At 47.6% G+C, this 16,872-nt stretch overlaps 1 protein-coding gene across 6 annotated transcripts in view; it reads right to left on the minus strand.

The window, feature by feature from the left end:
* The window catches only part of LOC147348145 (interleukin-1 receptor-associated kinase-like 2), a 70,141-nt gene that overhangs the window by 17,252 nt on the left and 36,017 nt on the right, over positions 1-16,872 (minus strand). For 3 of the 6 annotated variants that reach the window (XM_086366383.1, XM_086366385.1, XM_086366386.1), the window contains 4 exons: positions 9,093-9,239; positions 3,090-3,181; positions 1,072-1,266; positions 925-989 (listed from right to left, as the gene is read on the minus strand). In XM_086366383.1, coding sequence (XP_086222509.1) covers positions 925-989; positions 1,072-1,266; positions 3,090-3,181; positions 9,093-9,239 — 499 coding nt within the window. The remainder of the gene's footprint in view (positions 1-924; positions 990-1,071; positions 1,267-3,089; positions 3,182-9,092; positions 9,240-16,872) is intronic. The other 3 variants (XM_086366387.1, XM_086366389.1, XM_086366388.1) reach the window with 1 other exon arrangement.

The following is a 16,872-nucleotide window of genomic DNA, read 5'->3' on the forward strand; positions in this document are numbered from 1 at the left end:
TGTTAAATCCATCAGGCAATGACAGCAGGGGCAGGACAAGTGTCCAGGTCTGCAAATGTTCTCCCCTTCTCTTTCCCAGTGCCCCTGCCCCCACTAAGCTCTGTGATGGGAGCTTCACTTTACTTCTCCAGCCTCAGTTTCGTCATCTGTAAAATGCAGGTTTGAGGATGACTTTTGAAGGCCCTTATTGCTCAAGACCAGAGGTAAACAAAATTTCTCTATAAAAAACTAGACAGTAAATATTTTAGCCATTGTAGGCCATCTGGCCTCTGGTACAATTCCCCCACTGTGCACCATCACGGAAGAGCAGCCACAGATGACACGGAAATAAATAAGGACAGCTGGGTTCCAATAAACTTCATTATGGATGCTGATATTTGAATTTCACGTACTTTTCATGTGTCATGAAATTATCTTCTTTTTATTTGTTTAACCCTTTAAGAATGTAAAAACTATTCCTAGCTCTCAGGCCATTAAAATAGAGCTAGGCCAGGCTAAGCCTGTGGGTCATCATTTGCTTTTAGAGTTGGAATCAGTACATTTCTGTCCATCTCAAAAAATGGGACAGAAACAGATTCTTCCCCGACTGGAAGGAAGGAGTTGAGCCAAGTGAGCCGAGGTTCTTTTATAATTCTAATCCATGCATACAGTGGCTACAGAGAAAAAGCATGGAAGGAGTCAGATCAACCAACCAAATTCCAGCTCTGCCACATACTAGCTGTGTGATCTTGGACAAAACACTTAACATCTCTGTGCCACAATGTGTCCATGTGTAAAATAATGTTATAATAGTAGCCATGTTACAGGGTTCTTATGAGGATTACATAAAGAAAATGCTTAAAACATGTTGCCACATAGGAAGCACTATATGCAGGTTAGCTGTCATCACTATCAAACAAAGTATTTTCCAAAGAGGAGACTTACCTACGACAAATTTGCACCTCTGCCTGGAAGAATTTTTCCACTGATCCTGGACCTGAACAGGCCATCTGTGGGAAAAGACATTGAAACATGAAAATCCAGCCTCACCATGCAGCCTCCACCTCTTACTGGAAACCAAGAAGTGCCTACCTCTCTGAGCTTCTTGAAGATAAACGGTGTGCCATGCTTGTGCCCTCTGTAGACGTCGGCAAAGGTTCCCTCACTGATTTTGTGGCTTGGGTTGAAATTATCAGTTGCCTGGATCACATCTACCTCACTCCAGAAAAGGTCATCTCCAGCCAGGCTTGAAAGTGTCTCTTGCTTAGGAATGGAGGCACTGAAATCCTGGAAATTCGTAGAGAAGAGACAGAGATTAATATGGAAAGTATTATTTTCCCTACTACCTCAGGGAATCTCAGAACAGCAGAGCTGAGGGGTGAATGGGATCATCTCATCCAGTGAGGAGGAATACAAAAAGGACAGATCCCAGCTCCACTTCTAACCTGCTCTGTGACTTTGGACAAGTTACTTAACCTCTCTGAGCCTTCACTGCCTCATCAGCAAAAACGAAGATAATCATAGTACCCTGAAAGGTAACATTACCTTTCTACCTATAGATTAACTACAATGTGAGTATTCCCAGCCCACGGTCAATGTTTCCTTTATTTTTTATTTGCAGTTTACAAAGGGTCAAACAACGGAAGTCAGATTCCACTCCAGGTCAGTGGCTGGGCTGGCGCCCCTGGTCCTACACATGGTATACATGCTGAGAAGCAGGATACAGGTCCACATAACCTACGTAAGTCTGAGAAAAGCGGCCCTCCTTAAAATAGGTAGACATAAATTTCCATTTTTTAAAGTTATATATGCTTTTATAAGGAACTCCCAGGTGGCACAGTGGTAAGGAACCCACTAGCCAATGCAGGAGATGTGGTTCAATCCCTGGGTTGGGTAGATCCCCTGGAGTAGGAAATGGCAACCCACTCCAGTATTCTCGCCTGGGAAATCCCATGCACAGAGGAGCCTGGCGGACTGCAGTCCACAGGGTCAGAAAAGAGTCCAACACGACTGAGCCTGCATGCACAGCACAGCATAGCAGGCTCTCACAAACAGTTTTAAAGAATTAGAGTTGGGGGCTAATTATGCATGATCCCATTATCCTCTTCTTGCCAGTTAGATATATGAGGATTTCTTTTTTAAATTGGGATTGTGGGAATTCCTTAGAAGTCCAGCAGCTAGGACCATATACTTCAACTTCAGGGTTCATGGGTTTGATCTCTAGTCTGGGAACTAAAGATCCCAGAAGCTGCGGTTCAGCCAAAAAAAGAAGAAAAATAAAGGATAAATAAATAAAAACTGAGATCATGTCACACACATTGTTTTGATTTCTGGTGTTTTCTTTTAACATTACTTCATGATTATTCTCCCAATTATTCAGTTGTCTTTGAAATGATTAATTATTAAAATATAAATCACCTTGCTTAAGTGATAGTCCCATTTATGGAAGAGCTCCACTGACCAGATCTGTGTAGCACTGGCTTCCCTGCCAGACACCAAGACACTTTTAAGGGCCCACAAAAATGTCTTAACATAATTTCTTTCAAAGTCTAAAGAATAAAAATGTACTTTTCACCTCAAAGAAAGTGTTGAAATTTTTAATCCAACTTGGATTATGTTCATCTTTAAAACCATTGCAATCATAAAATATGATTTTAAAAAACATTTTTAAATGAAAGAAAGAGCCTAGAAAGGCAAAAAGTACTTAAGATTCACAGAAGTCACTAGTGACCCTGGACCCAAATCATTAAAAATTCAGAATAAATCAGATATATTTTGTGTTGAAAAAAGGTTGGAGGGAAGGCATGTTCTAAGCAAATGACTACTGCCACCAAGATATTTCGGGGGGTGAGGAGGATGCCAATTATCAGCTCTCATTTAAACACAAATAATGGAAAAGCTCATTAAAAACTAAAGCTCACTCTCTCCCCGACCCTCTCTCCTGTTTTATTGAGGGTTGGCACTTAAGAGTCTTAGAAGCTCAGAGTAATTTGATGGGGTTCGCCTCTTCACTCGGACCCCTAACCCCCAAACTGGTCTCAGGGAATAAACACATTGCATTTTAGAAAGACAGTCAAAGCCAGGGGTTACACTCAGGGTGGAGGGTTTACCTTTGAATCAGCTGAGGCAGTCTGGTTGGTTTTTAAGGAAGAAGAGGCATCTTCAGGAGGGGCTGGGAGGTTGACTCTGACTGCAGCAGGTCCTGAAAAGGAGAGACAGTGGATCAGGCCTCGGATGCTGGAGGAAGGTGGGAGGGGTCCCTGACTGGTCTCCCGACCCGGCCAGTGTCTCATTCACGCCAGTGACACTTACTGTCGATCATGACGTCAGCCATTTCCTGACAGCCAGGCGCTAGCCCACAGGCTGCTCACATGTTACCCTGTGGAAGACTTCTCACAGCCCTGTGGGTTGGTCCTATACAAAGTCCCCCGTGACAGGAGGCGGAAAGGAGGCGCTGGAGGCGGCTGGCTGCCCAGGGCCACACTGATGGAAGTGGCAAAGTCAGCCTTCAAAGGGAGCTCCCTGTGCCTTCCGACTCCCAGCCCTAACCCACCTCCCTCTAAAGCAGCTGAGAAGGACACAAGTGAATCAGCTACAGAGCCTGACTTCTAGAAACCTCCATGTGGCAGGAATGGCAACAACCAGCCTCCCAGGGGAGAGGCAAGAGAGGTCTGCCTCAGTGAGTTAGAGATCAAGGAAGGTTTCACAGAGGAAGGAACACTTGACCTGGACCTCCAAGATGAAACATTTGCAACAAGTAGCTGTGAGGGAGGGAAGGCACCAAGGCCGAGGAACCAGCCCATGAGGAGGTAAAGCCACAGCAGGAAAGCCCAGGCTGTGGTAAGCATTCCAGGCACGCTCAGTTAACACACACTGAGAGTATGCCGGGCTCTGTTCCCAGCCCTTCCCTGACCTAATTCATTTCACCCTCACAACAGTTGCAGGAGACAGACACATCATCTACTCTTTACAGGTGGTGAAACTAAGGCACACAGAGGTGACCCCACCTTTCCAAAGACACCCAGTCAGTGGCTCCAGAGTTTGTGCTTTCACGCCCTTAGTGAATGGAGAAGATTCACAAGAGACACGTGAAAGTGGACTACTTGGCCAGAAGCCAGAGCTTCAGATGCCATCCTCTGGAAATACCCAAGTGGTCCTCCCGCAGGCCTGGCCTCTGTGTAACAGGAGGCCGGCCCTCCCAAGGGAACCTGACTTTGGCCCCAGTGTTGTGGACCTAATCCACCTGCTTCAAGTATGTCTGGCTTACATTACCAGCAAAGGAGTGATTAATGTGGAACTTTGGCCATAAAAATTAACTCAGAAGACTGAAAACAGCACCATGGTGAAACTAGAACCAGCTTTTCAAAACTATTTACCCAGGCAGCTAATAAAACAAAACTCACCTGATACAAAGTCTGAGGCACTTTCATTCTCTGAGGAGAGGGGCCACCCTAAGTAAGCCTCTCTCCCTGAGTTTTCTGCTGCTTCTAGAGTTTTTGTTTGTCTTTTGTTTTCTCTTTTTCCCCCATATTTTCCAGCACTGGCTATATTTGAAAGGACTACACTTGAGAAGGTACCATGTTGGTATACCCACACTGCACCAGAGACCCCCAGAATGGGGGTAGTAACAATAAACACCCCTCCCCAAAATACACAGGTGTACACACAGTCACACATACCCTCTCTGTCCCTCAGGGCACTGCAGCTTAAACTGAGCTTCGGAATAAGAGCTATAGCTCAGGCATAGATATTAAACTTTCGGCCAATAAAAAGGAAAAAATAAAACCAGAATAAACGAATAAAGAAGATGGGGTATTTTTACTCAGCCACTAAAAAAAAAATGAAAGGGAAAAGGGAAGAGGTTGAGGGAGAGATAAATTAGGAGCTTGGTTTAACAGATACACACTACTATATACAGAATAGATAACCAACAAGGACCTACTATATAGCACAGAGAATTATACTCAATATTCTGTAATAAGCTATAAGGGAAAATAACCTGAAAAAAAAAAGAATATATATATATATTTGTATAACTAAATAACTCTGCGGTATACCTGAAACCAATACAACATTGTAAATCAACTATACTTCAATTAAAAAAAGTAAAAAGGTAAAACAAATTAAGTAAAACCAGCAACACATTGCAGACCAGCTGCTGGCAGTATAACTGACCAAAGACCAGCTGCTCATTCAGATCCCTCTGTGCATCTGCCCCCAGGCTGAGCTTGCCACAGCTGCCCCCACCCCTGGTGCCTGGATGCAGAGGGGAGGCTCCCTGGGTGGGTGCTCCACCCACAGCTGCTCCATCTTCAGAGGCCTCCACTGTCACCCCGCCATCTCTTAGGCTCGGCTCAGTGCCCTTCCTTGGCCTGAGTCACAGTGGTCATAGTCGTCCACCTCCTAGGTGTGGGTCATGCGTCCGTGCTGCCCCACGATGTTTTCTTTCACTCTGCTCTAATTCACATCTTGAGTATTCAGCATTGAATCCCTAGTCTTTTGTGCATGTAACACACACTCTAACACCTGTGTTCCATGCACACTGGCGGGCAGAGGCTCTGCACTCTGGGGACAGCTGCTCTAGGCCAACTCAACTCCCCCGCTGCTTCTTTCCTGCATTTCTGCACAATCCGCTCCCCCCACCCCAGGGTGGCCGCACTAGGCTGCACACATGGTCCCTCACCCTCTCCCACTGCCCAGCAATACCAAGGTCTGCACTGGCCTCAGACAGCCACGATTCTCTGGTCTGATACCTGGGGTTTGCTCTGGGGGCTGCACCAAGCCTCTCAGTGTAGGGAGATCGCTGAGGTCTGCTCTTGTGACACAGGAGAGCTACTGAGGGTGGTTCAGTCTGTTTGTCTCTCTGGTTTGGAGAGTGGAGTGAAAGGGAGTGGAATGTGGGCCAGTACTGCAAGGCTGAGAAACCAGGTAAGAACAAGCCTTTGCTTTCTTTGGAAACACTCATGGAAGACACTGGTCTACACAAATGTCATTTCCAAAACACTAGAGTTCAACTTTCGTGTGCCATTTCCCACAGAAATCTTTCTAGAAGATTTTTTGCTTTCTCAAGCAGAATACACCGAAATCTTGTCCTGCTGAGTTGCATCACTGCAGGCAGAGTGCTGTATCTCATTTTGGAGTTTTCTGGATCCTGCCATGTGGCAGGCAGTGCATCAGCATCTACAGCTTCCCTATCTCTTTCTTGGTAGCAGACAGAACTGAGCTCCAGTCCTGGCTCTGTCATTACTAAAGATTTGAACTTGGGTGAATTGTGCCTCATTTTAGCTCTCTCAAATGTAAAAATGAAGAAACAACAACAAAAGAAAACAGTAATAGTCCATTCTGTGTAGAGTTCTTTTCCAGATTAAAAGATGGCATAAAGCACAAAGACCAGCCTCTGGTATATATGGGGTACCAAGGCTGGTAAAACTACATATAGAATGAGAGCAAATCAGTTCTGATGAACAGCCGATGCCTCTCCTATAGGTAAGGCTTTGTGACAATTATTTCAGCCGCTCAGTGCCCTTTTATCTGAAATCTAGCTTTGAGTATCTGTTTAAGGAGGTACTGAGAACTTGTCCATGGCTCATCTGCTTGTGTATTTTCCTTCTCCATGTCTCTCCCTACTTCCTCCCTACCTACTGCCAGCGGATCAGGAGATACAGAGGTTAAGATGTGAACTCTGGAACAATTCACATGAGCTGAATCCCACTCCCGCCGCTTGGTCAGCCATAGAGTTTTGACAGGTTATGCCTCCTTCCCTAGCTACCAAGAGCCCTCCGCCCTAGGGTGTCAAGCTGATTCAGTGACTGCCAGTAGGCACCGTTCCCACCTGTCAGTCCTCCTCCCCAGCTACCTTTGCCTCCACCTTCTCCACTCCTATGAGAGAAACAGCTGGAACTTTGGGGCCCAATAGAACCTTGGGGTTTTCCCAAGAGAAGACTGGCTTTGGGTTGTTTGAGGAAATTAATGATCACACCCATATTTTCAGCTTGGGCAAAGATGGACAATAGACTTCCTGTCTCTGTCTACAGATAGTTATCGTCCTGACTTGTCTAAGAACATGTCCTTCCAGGTGCCATTCAAGAAAGCAAAGGGTGCGAAGGCTGGCAGAGACACACGGTGATTGTTTTCACAGCAGCTGAGCTTAGGAACCTCCAAAGAAGCTGCTTATCAGTAATCTTCTCTAGCCTCACCCGCACTCCCCTAGAATCTCCCTATTTTATTAGTTTCCTTCCCTTTGGCTACCAACCACTGTCAAATGAGCTTTAGGACCATATCCCCTTATCTTTAATCACTGATCAGAGTTCTGCCCTTAACAAAAAAACTCTTTAGCTGTAGGAAATAATTCAGACTACTTGGACTACAATTAACTTTTCAGACTCAACCTAGCTGGGGTGTCTGGAACATTCCTAAGATCAGCTAATGCTTAATGAGCATCTACATGGTGGTAACCCCAAGGTGTATAATTACTTCCCACACAGGATGATATGGTTTCTATTATTATGCCCATTTCTTAGATGAAGAAAATGAGGTACAGAGAGGCTAAAGTAGTCAGTCTCCTGATAGTGAGGACAGAGCTGGGATTCAAATATAAGTCTGCCAGATGCAAAAGCCCATGCCTGCTCCTCTCAGCCGACACTGACCCTGGCTTCGGGGGCCACATCAATGACTTTGGAAGGTTTCGTGGATTTGGGGTCTCCGGCTCTCTACTCAGGAGACTGCAGAAAAACAGAAGGTGGGTGGGACTCCGGGGGAGACGTGGGAAAGATGGCATGAAGAACGGGTCCCCTGGGGAAGTCACCTGCTGGCTGAGTCCTTCCCCAGGGGACAAGGAGGTGGAGACAACTGAAGCGGGCTGAGAAGCTTTGGGTCAGTGGTGTGTGTAGTGGCTGGGGACATGAGCGTTCAAATCACATGGCTCAGATGCTACTTCCTACCCACATGATCTTGAGCAAGTCACTTTCACGCTCCATACTCAAACTCCACAGAACAAAGCAGCAGATCTCTACCAGGCAGAGGGGAGGACGGCTATGGGGCAGGCAGTGCCCCTTGGCAACCCCCAACATGGCTGCAAGGGCCAGGGGCCTGAGGATGGCAGATGAAGAGGTCAGTAGGCTCCCTGCCCGGAGCCTGTGCTGGGTCTTGGGGAACCAAAGGTAAAATACCTGGGCCCATAGCATATGAACATGATAGGCTATAGGAAATAATTCAGACTACTTGGCCTAGAATTAACTTTCCAGACTCAACCTAGCTGGGGTGCTTGGAATGTTCCTAAGATCAGCTAACGTTTAATAAGCATTTACATGGTGGCAACTCCAAGGTATATGATTCCTTACCACACATGATGAAAACCTCTCTGTGCTTCAGTTTCCTCATCTGTGAAATGGGGAGAAAAATAATACCAAACTCCTACAGTCAGTTGAAGATTAAAAAGGTCAACATCTTTGAAGGATAAATTTAGAACAGTGTGTAACACATACAAAGCCCTCTGTTACTGAGTTTCTTTTTCCTTTTTACAAAAATGCAGGACTTCCCAGGTGCTCTGCCAATTCAGGGTTCAACCCCTGGTTGGGGAGCTAAGATCCCACATGCTGTGCAGTGAGGCCAAACAAAAAAAAAAAGGTAATAGATGGCATATATCCTTCTGTCATCTGACATTTTTAACCTCAGCGTATCACGAGCATATTTCCACGTGTATATACATGTGCTCTGTTGTGCTTAGTTGCTCAGTCATGTCCAATTCTTTGCAACCCTATGGACAGTGGCCCACAAGGCTCCTCTGTCCATGGGAATTCTCTAGGCAAGAATACTGGAGTGGGTTGCCATGCCCTCCTCCAGGGGATCTTCCTAAGTCAAGGATCGAACCCAGGTCCCCCACGTTGCAAGCAGGTTCTTTACCATCTGAGCCACCAGGGAAGCCCGTGTATATTCATCCCTATGTCACTGTTAGCAGGATTTTACTGTTACCGCCATCTGTGATTAATTTGGCCACCCACACTCGTTGTTTCCATTTTTTTGCTATTATACTCTGAGCTAAATATCCTCATAGATAAAACAGTTCCTTAAATAAATCTCCTTTAAATTAAAAAATTAAGTTTAATTAAAACTACCTGAGCCTGGAAAGGTGGGTGGCCTCACAGGCTGCCCCGTTTCTTGCTTATCCTCAGTGTTTCTTACAGAAGCTGCCAAAGGCTTTCCTGGCTTCACAGTGTCCGAGAAGTCTGGGATGGAAGACTTGACTTCAAGAACTGGTTTCCCTGAAATGAGGTAGGAAGAAAGAAAGCTATTATCATTCAGTGAAGTGGGTTAGCCATCGAGAGGTTGGATGGAGAAATCTAGAGACTTGGTTCAGAGTCTGGGCTTGGCTTCAGATTCATGCGCCCCCGAAAGTTGTTTCCCTCTCTGGGCCTTGGCCTCCCCGCGTGTAATGTATAGCGCTTGGACCCGACAATCTCTGCGACCGTCCAGCTCAGGCACTCTGAGTCAGACCCACCTGACTTCCAATCCTACCAGCTGTGTGACCTTTGATAAGTCACTTTCCTTCTCTCTCCGAGCCTGTTTCCTCACCTATGAGACAGAAGTGATAGTCATGATAACATCTGCTTACTTCCCTCACAGGGCTGTCAGGAAGAGGGAATGAGAACGCATACATGAAAGGGCTCTGTAGACCATGAGGTTCCCTGAGCACATCGGGGAACCGCTGAGTCCCTAGTTGAGCCCCTAAGTATAAAAGTACTGCCCGTCTTCCAGCTTCCCCTTCCATGAGCAGTGCAGACACGTGCATCCTTCCCTGTTTTAGAGATGGGAAGCCTGAAAATAGCAGCCACGTCAACTGCGAGCCATGACGTCTGGTTAGGCCCAGTTCTGCAAGCATGAAATCCTCCCAAGGTCCTTCAGCGCATCCTGCTGGAGATGAAGACTCTGAGGCCTGAGCAGGTTAAGTGGCTTGTCGGACATCACACAGCCTGAGTAGGCAGGACCGGCTAAAGGAGCCTGGGTGGAGGTCAGCTGCCTTTTGAGAGTAATCACTTCCTCTCTGCAGTGATTTGGGAAACCCCAAAGGTGCTGGAGGGTGTGTTTCCACCAGCTTCCACAGAGCCTGCTCCTAAGAACCGGCTTCCTCTCCCCTCCCCCAGCACTGCCGTCCTCTCAGGTTGGTCCGGCCTCCAGCTCCAGTGGCCTCCAGAGCCCTCCCCAGGTCTCATCTTACTGAGACACCTTCCTGGCCCCGCCACTTCCCTGCTTAGAGCCCATCTGACTCCCCACTTACAGGATAAAACACACACTCCACACATGAACCCTCTGACACCCCCCACCCCCCACTGCCTCCCAGACCAAATCCTAATTCTACAGCCCTGCGTTCAAGGCCCTTCACCTCCTGGTGGTGAGAGGTGGACCCATATGTTTTTGAGAACCAAAAGAACAGAGCGCCCCAAAGTGTGGGGAAGACTGGCCACTCGCTCGTTCTCACATGGGCAGCGGGTGGGGCTTCAACGAAACACCTCCAGCCTTTGGGTCTGCAGGAGCATTTATTCCAACAGGTAAACTGTGTCTTGGGGCTCCCCAGGGCGGCTCAGCGATAAAGAGTCTGCCTGCCAATGCAGGAGACTCAGGTTTGATCCCTGGGTCTGGAAGATCCCCTGGCGGAGGAAATGGCAACCCACTCCAGTATTCTTGCCTAGGAGAATTCCATGGATAGAGAATTCTAGGCTAGGCTACAGTCCATGGTGTCGCAAAGAATCTGACATGACTGAGCAGGCACACAAACTGTGTCTCTCTATAAATAAAACCAATCATTGCTACGGAACCAAACTTCTCACACAGGCGCTCTGGGACTAGAACAATAATAATGCCTAAATTCACGGCACTGCACACGGAAGGCCGTGCAGATTTATCTGATGTTCTCAACCATCTCTGGTGGCTGACAGCTATCTCTGCCTTTTACTTTTGAGCATATTGAGGCTCAGATGGGTGAAATGGTTTGTTCCCAGCCAAAGAGCTGATGGATTCAAACCCGGGGCTGGTTTCACTGTTATTTACCCAGCAAGGACAGAACCACTCAAATGCACTGTCCTTAGCACTCCTGTTCCCCTCTGCAGGTGGCTCGGCTCTGGCGTGGCCCCACCGGAGGAAAAGCAGGACAAAGGGAACAGCTTGCGAGCAAGTGAGGAAAGGCCAGAGGGAATGCACAAAAGTATCCCGAAGGCCGAATGAGGGATAATGGGTGACTTTTTCCTTGTTTCCTTTACTGTCACTGACATACTATTCCTTTAAATGGAACTTTCTTATAAGATGGGCTTCCCAGTTAGCTTAGCTGGTAAAGAATCCACCTGCAATGCAGGAGACTCCAGTTCAATTCCTGGTCAGGAAGGTCCCCTGGAGAAGGGATAAGCCACCCATTCCAGTATTCATGGGATTCCCTAGTAGCTTAGATGGTAAAGAATCCGTCTGCAATGCAAGAGACTTGGGTTTGATCCCTGGGTTGGGAAGACCCACAGGAGGAGGGCATGGCAACCCACTCCAATATTCTTGCCTGGAGAATCACCATGGATGGAGGAGCCCAGCAGACTACAGTACATGGGGTCACAAAAAGTTGAACACGACTGAGAAACTAAGCACAGCACAGCATCTTATAAGATATCTTTTATCTTATAAAGAAGTAGCAGAGCTTAGCTGCTCAGAGTCCAGGTTTTGGCAGGGACACCAGTTTCATCACCTCCCAGCTGTGTTGGCTTTGGACAACTTCCACGAGACTAAGAGGAATCAGCACACGTTAACTGATTAGCTCAAAACATGGGAACTTCATTGGTGGTGGTGGTGGTATCATATTTTTAAAATAGTGGGTTATCTCTTTTCTTAAAAAAAAATACTTAGCTGTGCTGGGGCTCAGTTGCGTCATGTGGGATCTTCAATTTTTGTCGTGGCATGCAGGATTTTAGTTATAACACATGGGATCCCTGACCAGGGATTGAACCCGGGCCCTGTGCGTTGGGAGCATGGAGTCCCAGCCACTGGACCACCGAGGAAGTCCCACAGGTTATCTCTTAAGCAGCCCACATATTGGGTGTAAAGAATGTAGGCTGGAGTCTTTTTGTTTTCATTTAACCTAACTCTGAATCATTTACAATTTTTTGTTGTTGTTTTACTGCATTTGTTTTTTTAAGTTGTGGTAAAATACATAAAACGTAAAATTTATCATCTTAATAATTTTACAGTTCAGTGGCATTAACTGCATTTACACTAGACACCGCTAGAGAGAAGCCAGCATGCCTGCGATGAAGGGCCAGCATGCCGCAATTAAGACTCGACACAGCCAAATAAATAAATAAATATTATTTAAAAAAAGAAAAGTGCATTTACACTGCTGTCCAACCATCACCATCATCCATCCAAAACTTTTTCATCTTCCCGAACTGAATTGCCCTCTTCCCAAACTGAAATTCACGCCACCCCATAGGGGGGCCCCAGAGGTCACACACTTCATTTCTCCCCACCTGGGGTCCTCAGGCACCACGCTGCCCCCACGCCAATCCCATCAGGGAGAGGCCCTTCTGGCCCGACTGTGATCCCAGAAGCGAGGTTCCTCCCCAAGGGCAGCCCTGCCAGCAGGATTCACGGATTCCCACGTCTTTGCTTGTGTCATATACTGCTTTCCTCAGGTGCTGGGTGACAGTTTCTTGTAGAGAGTGACAACAGGGACAGTCATCAATAGTGAACACTGATTCCTGGGAAGATATGGAGCAGAAGCGAACAGCCTAGGAAGAAGGGGCCCCCGGGCCTCTCAGAGCCCTCTTTTCCCCTCTCTGGCCTGAGGAGATGGGCCCTTGGCACACCCCACTCTCCACCAACTGCCTCGTGTGGGTCTCGTATTTCTCAAAGGGCCACGTCCAAGCCGTCCTCATGACAACATCTATGTATGAGGCACAGGGCCAGAGGTGGCTCTTCTGTGGCTCCAGTTCCCCTTGCACTGGGCCAGTAGGGCCTGCTGGTGAAGGGGATCCCAGACAGCCCACCACAGCAGGAGATGCTCCTGAATATATCAGCTTCTAAAGGTCCCACCTGCACCCCAACTGGCACCTTCCCCCATCCGAGGCCTGGCTGGGCCTGTTTCGTCATCAGTCAAATGGGAGTGAAGGTGGCCATCCCGGCCTGACCTCACTTCAGTGACTTATCCCTTTCCCCTTTCCCTTTCTGCACAGATCTTTGCCTCTCGGTCAAGATCTATTTGGTAGGAACATCAAGGCCACCCACCCACCAGTGGCTGACCTCTCTGGCCTCCACCCTCAGGAACAGAAATGGCTTCGTTACATTGTCACCCTAAGGAGAGTGTGCAGTGACATGCGGGAGCCTACAGCTGGCACTGTGCTCTGTGCAAACGTGTGGGACTGGGGAGGGAACAGTCCTGTGGCACCCAGCGGGGGCTCCAGCCTGAAACTGAACTCGTCAGAGCATTTCAGCTAAAGTCCACTCGAGTCCCACCTAGTCACACACAAGGGCATAGAGGACAGCTGACGGAGCCCAGCTTCAGGCCTGTGGTAGCAATCAAATTGAGAAGCTTGTTTCCTGTGAAACCCCGGTCTCAGCACTCTGGGTTTTCAGATGGTTTTGAGATGCAGACATGACATGACATGTCATAAACATGACATATCTTCAGTTTGACTCTTGGGTTGCTGGTGTCCGATCTGAATTGGAAGGTGCAGGGCACGCTTTTGCTTGTCTCTTTTCCTACCATCAAACCCATGAGTGGGAGAAACTGTGGCTTTTCCCCTCTTACTGCCTGGAAACTGACCGTGATACCTGAGAGGATACCACGCCCACTCCTTTGGGCCAGTACATACTGCAGAGTGTCGTTGAAATAAAAATAGAACATCAAGAGCAGGATGGGGCAAAGGAGGACATAACGCTCACACGAAAGGGTCATGATGATCTTTAAATCTCACCAGTTTCCTGTCTGCCAAGACCAAAAAGCAAGTCAGTGACATCATTTATTCCTATGACTGATGTACGGGAGCAGCCTCACACTTCCAGGAGACAGCACTCTTTTCTCTGCTGCAATTACATGTTCAAAAAGAGTGCACACAAAAAGTTGATTTTGCTGTATCATGAGAACCAAAAACAGGAATTGTGATCACCGAGTAGAAGTGAGAGGAAGTGTGGGGAAGTTTCCAGAGCCAGCCCCTCTTAGGCTGGATTTTTTAACCTTCTGAGCTTCATTTGCATCTTCTGTGGAGTCAGAATCATTATAACCCTTCTATCCCAGGACAATCCCAGGACTCAGTGGAACCAGATATAAAACCAGATACACAGCTGGGCCAGTGATGGGAGAGGGCACAAACTGTGACTCAGTCATTCTCTGTCCTCTCTTGCTGCTCAAAGACACAGAGGAAGAATCTCTGATCCCAATTTAGATTCTCTGAAGGAAGCATCTGGGATGGACAGTTCCAACAGTTTAAACCCTCCAATGGACATGTGCGTCTCAGTGGGCAGTGGCAGGGCCTTGAAGGTGCAGTGGCCGTCGCGCTGAGTATTACAGAAGCCCTGATAGAGGAGAGCTCTGCCCTGCTTCTGTCCGCTGTGTCATTGGCAGCTGGCCTGCTCACACCCAGGAGGACAGGCAACTTGGGGTTCTCCTGTTGAGACCCCTAGAAATGGGAGGAGACGCCAAAGCTCAAAGTAACATCTTTGGTGGCTGTGGATGCCAAGGGGTTGAGGTGTTGGTTCTCAGATCAATTAAATCAGAGTCTGGATGTTTTCTAAAGCTCCCTAGATAAGGCTCAGAACAGTTGGTTTAACCCAGAATGATGAGGATTGAGTTTCCAGCTCCAAGGGGCAGAGGAAGGGTCAGAAAGAAGCGTTTCTCTCCGCTCTCTCCATAGTTCCCAGGGAACAGTGGGTCTGATTCCTTTTTCTCCCTGCTTTGTATTTTTAGGATGTTCCACTCTCTGTAATGAGCCACAGATCACATGTGCTGTGGGGCCCAATAGTGAATTCAGTGAATTCACTCATGCACACCGCAGTTACGCTTGTGGGCAAAGGAAACTCTCCAAGTTTCATCTGACAAGTGGGATGAGGAACTGTGCCATCCGCCCCCAGAGATGATGAAATAAGTAAGTGCTCAATAGTTATAAGCTACTATTGTAATTTACTATTGTTATGCTCATCTCCCCCGAGTTTAGGTCAGGCGTTTTTTCCTCCTGTGTTTTCCTGTATGTGTAACCTATTGAATTCAGATGACAGCTCTGGGGGGAAAGGCCGGTTGCTATCTCTAGGTAATACTTCAGTAAAGTGAAACCTGACATAGTTCTCTTACTTGTATTTTGTTTATGGAGGCCCCACTTCCTTTGGTCGAAAGGCTTACACATGCTGGGTCCTTGGCAGAGGGCCCTGTGATCTTCTCGCAGGGGCCAGCAATTCGGGAACATTTGATACAGTGGCAAACCCTGGAGCCACATGCTTGAGCAAAGGGCACTCCAGCTGCCGGCAAGGTATTTCCCCGATGAGCAAGTCTGGAATTTCCCCCACTCTTCACAGCCCTCGGCTGAGGGGTGCTACCTCAAGGTAAACCGTGATGTAGTATTTATATATTTGTCTTTATTTTTTGTGTTTATTCTGACTCATGTTGCTTAAAGGGATCCCTTTGAGAGCAAATAAAAGTGATTCAGCCCCCAAGTGAAGAACCCAGGTGCCAGCTGGCCACAGCAGGACAAACAGAACTTTCTAGACCCTCTCTTTTCCTTTTCCTTTCCCTCCCTGTGCATCCAAAGTCCATACACACACACCCCTAGAAACTCCCAGCTCAAGCTAGACGTGAAGTTAAGCAAGTCAGAGAGCATGACCTGTCTTCCCAATCACCCTATCTAGGATCCTCCATTGGAACTGTCCCCCAGCTGCTAAAATGACTCATCCATCCTCATTCACTTACTCATTGTGTTAGGGACAGGGGATGCCAACCGTTATCAAAACCCACATGATAGTTCAAAGATATCTAATTATAAACTGGGAGGAATTCTGAGCTGAAAACAAGCTGGAGGAAGGGATGGGTACCTGACACTTACTTACATGGGGTGTCCAGGGTAGGCTTCTGTGGACAGGTGCCGTTTAAGTCGAGACTCAGAAGATGAGAGGGATGAACCACGGAAAGAATACAAGGGAGTTGGGGGGTGGGGGTGGGCACGGACCAGCATTGTAAAGAGAAGGAACAGCATGTGCAAAAATCCTGAGGCAGAAGATAGTTCGGTCTATCTCCTAAAATGAAAGACGACCCTACTGGTTGAACTGAATGAATGGGAGGGTGGGGGGAGTAGCCAAGATGAGCTGAGAGAATTGGGCGAGGGTTAGACCCTGTGAGACCGCATGGGCCACAGTGAGGTGGAATCTCATAAAAAACCCCTTGAACTGAGGTACCCTAGAGCTGAGACGGTGCTTACCAAACAGTCATTTGCTCCCCTCAGACCCCAGCCTCTCTAGCAATTAGGCTGAGGGCACTGACTGGTTCTGGCCAATAGGTGTTAAGTGGAAATGCCATTGTCACTTCCCTGATAAAGCAAGCCTCGTCCATTCGTCTCTTTCCCTCTACAGTGACTGTGGAAACCATGCATTCCTGATGGCCTACCAAGTGCCAGAAGGCAGGAGGCAGCCCTAGACTCTGAGAAATCAATCTTTGCTACATTGAACAACCAAGATTTCCAGGTTTATCTGTGACTGCAATACCACAGCCCATCCTGATTAATAGGCAACCTCAACATGTGTCTAATGCTCGTAACCCAGAGGAGCTGCTTTCCACAGCGTGGCATAGAGCAGGAGCTCAGTAAACCGCGGCTCCTCTCCCTCCAGCTCCCACTCGTCCTCTCTGAAAACCTGGGGACTGGTTGAAAGGCACCACATGTGCCC

Source organism: Bos grunniens, chromosome 22 (assembly GCF_055505025.1).
Source record: "Bos grunniens cultivar Pamir isolate PY7600 chromosome 22, Bosgru_T2T1.0, whole genome shotgun sequence".
NCBI classification, from domain to species: domain Eukaryota; kingdom Metazoa; phylum Chordata; class Mammalia; order Artiodactyla; family Bovidae; genus Bos; species Bos grunniens.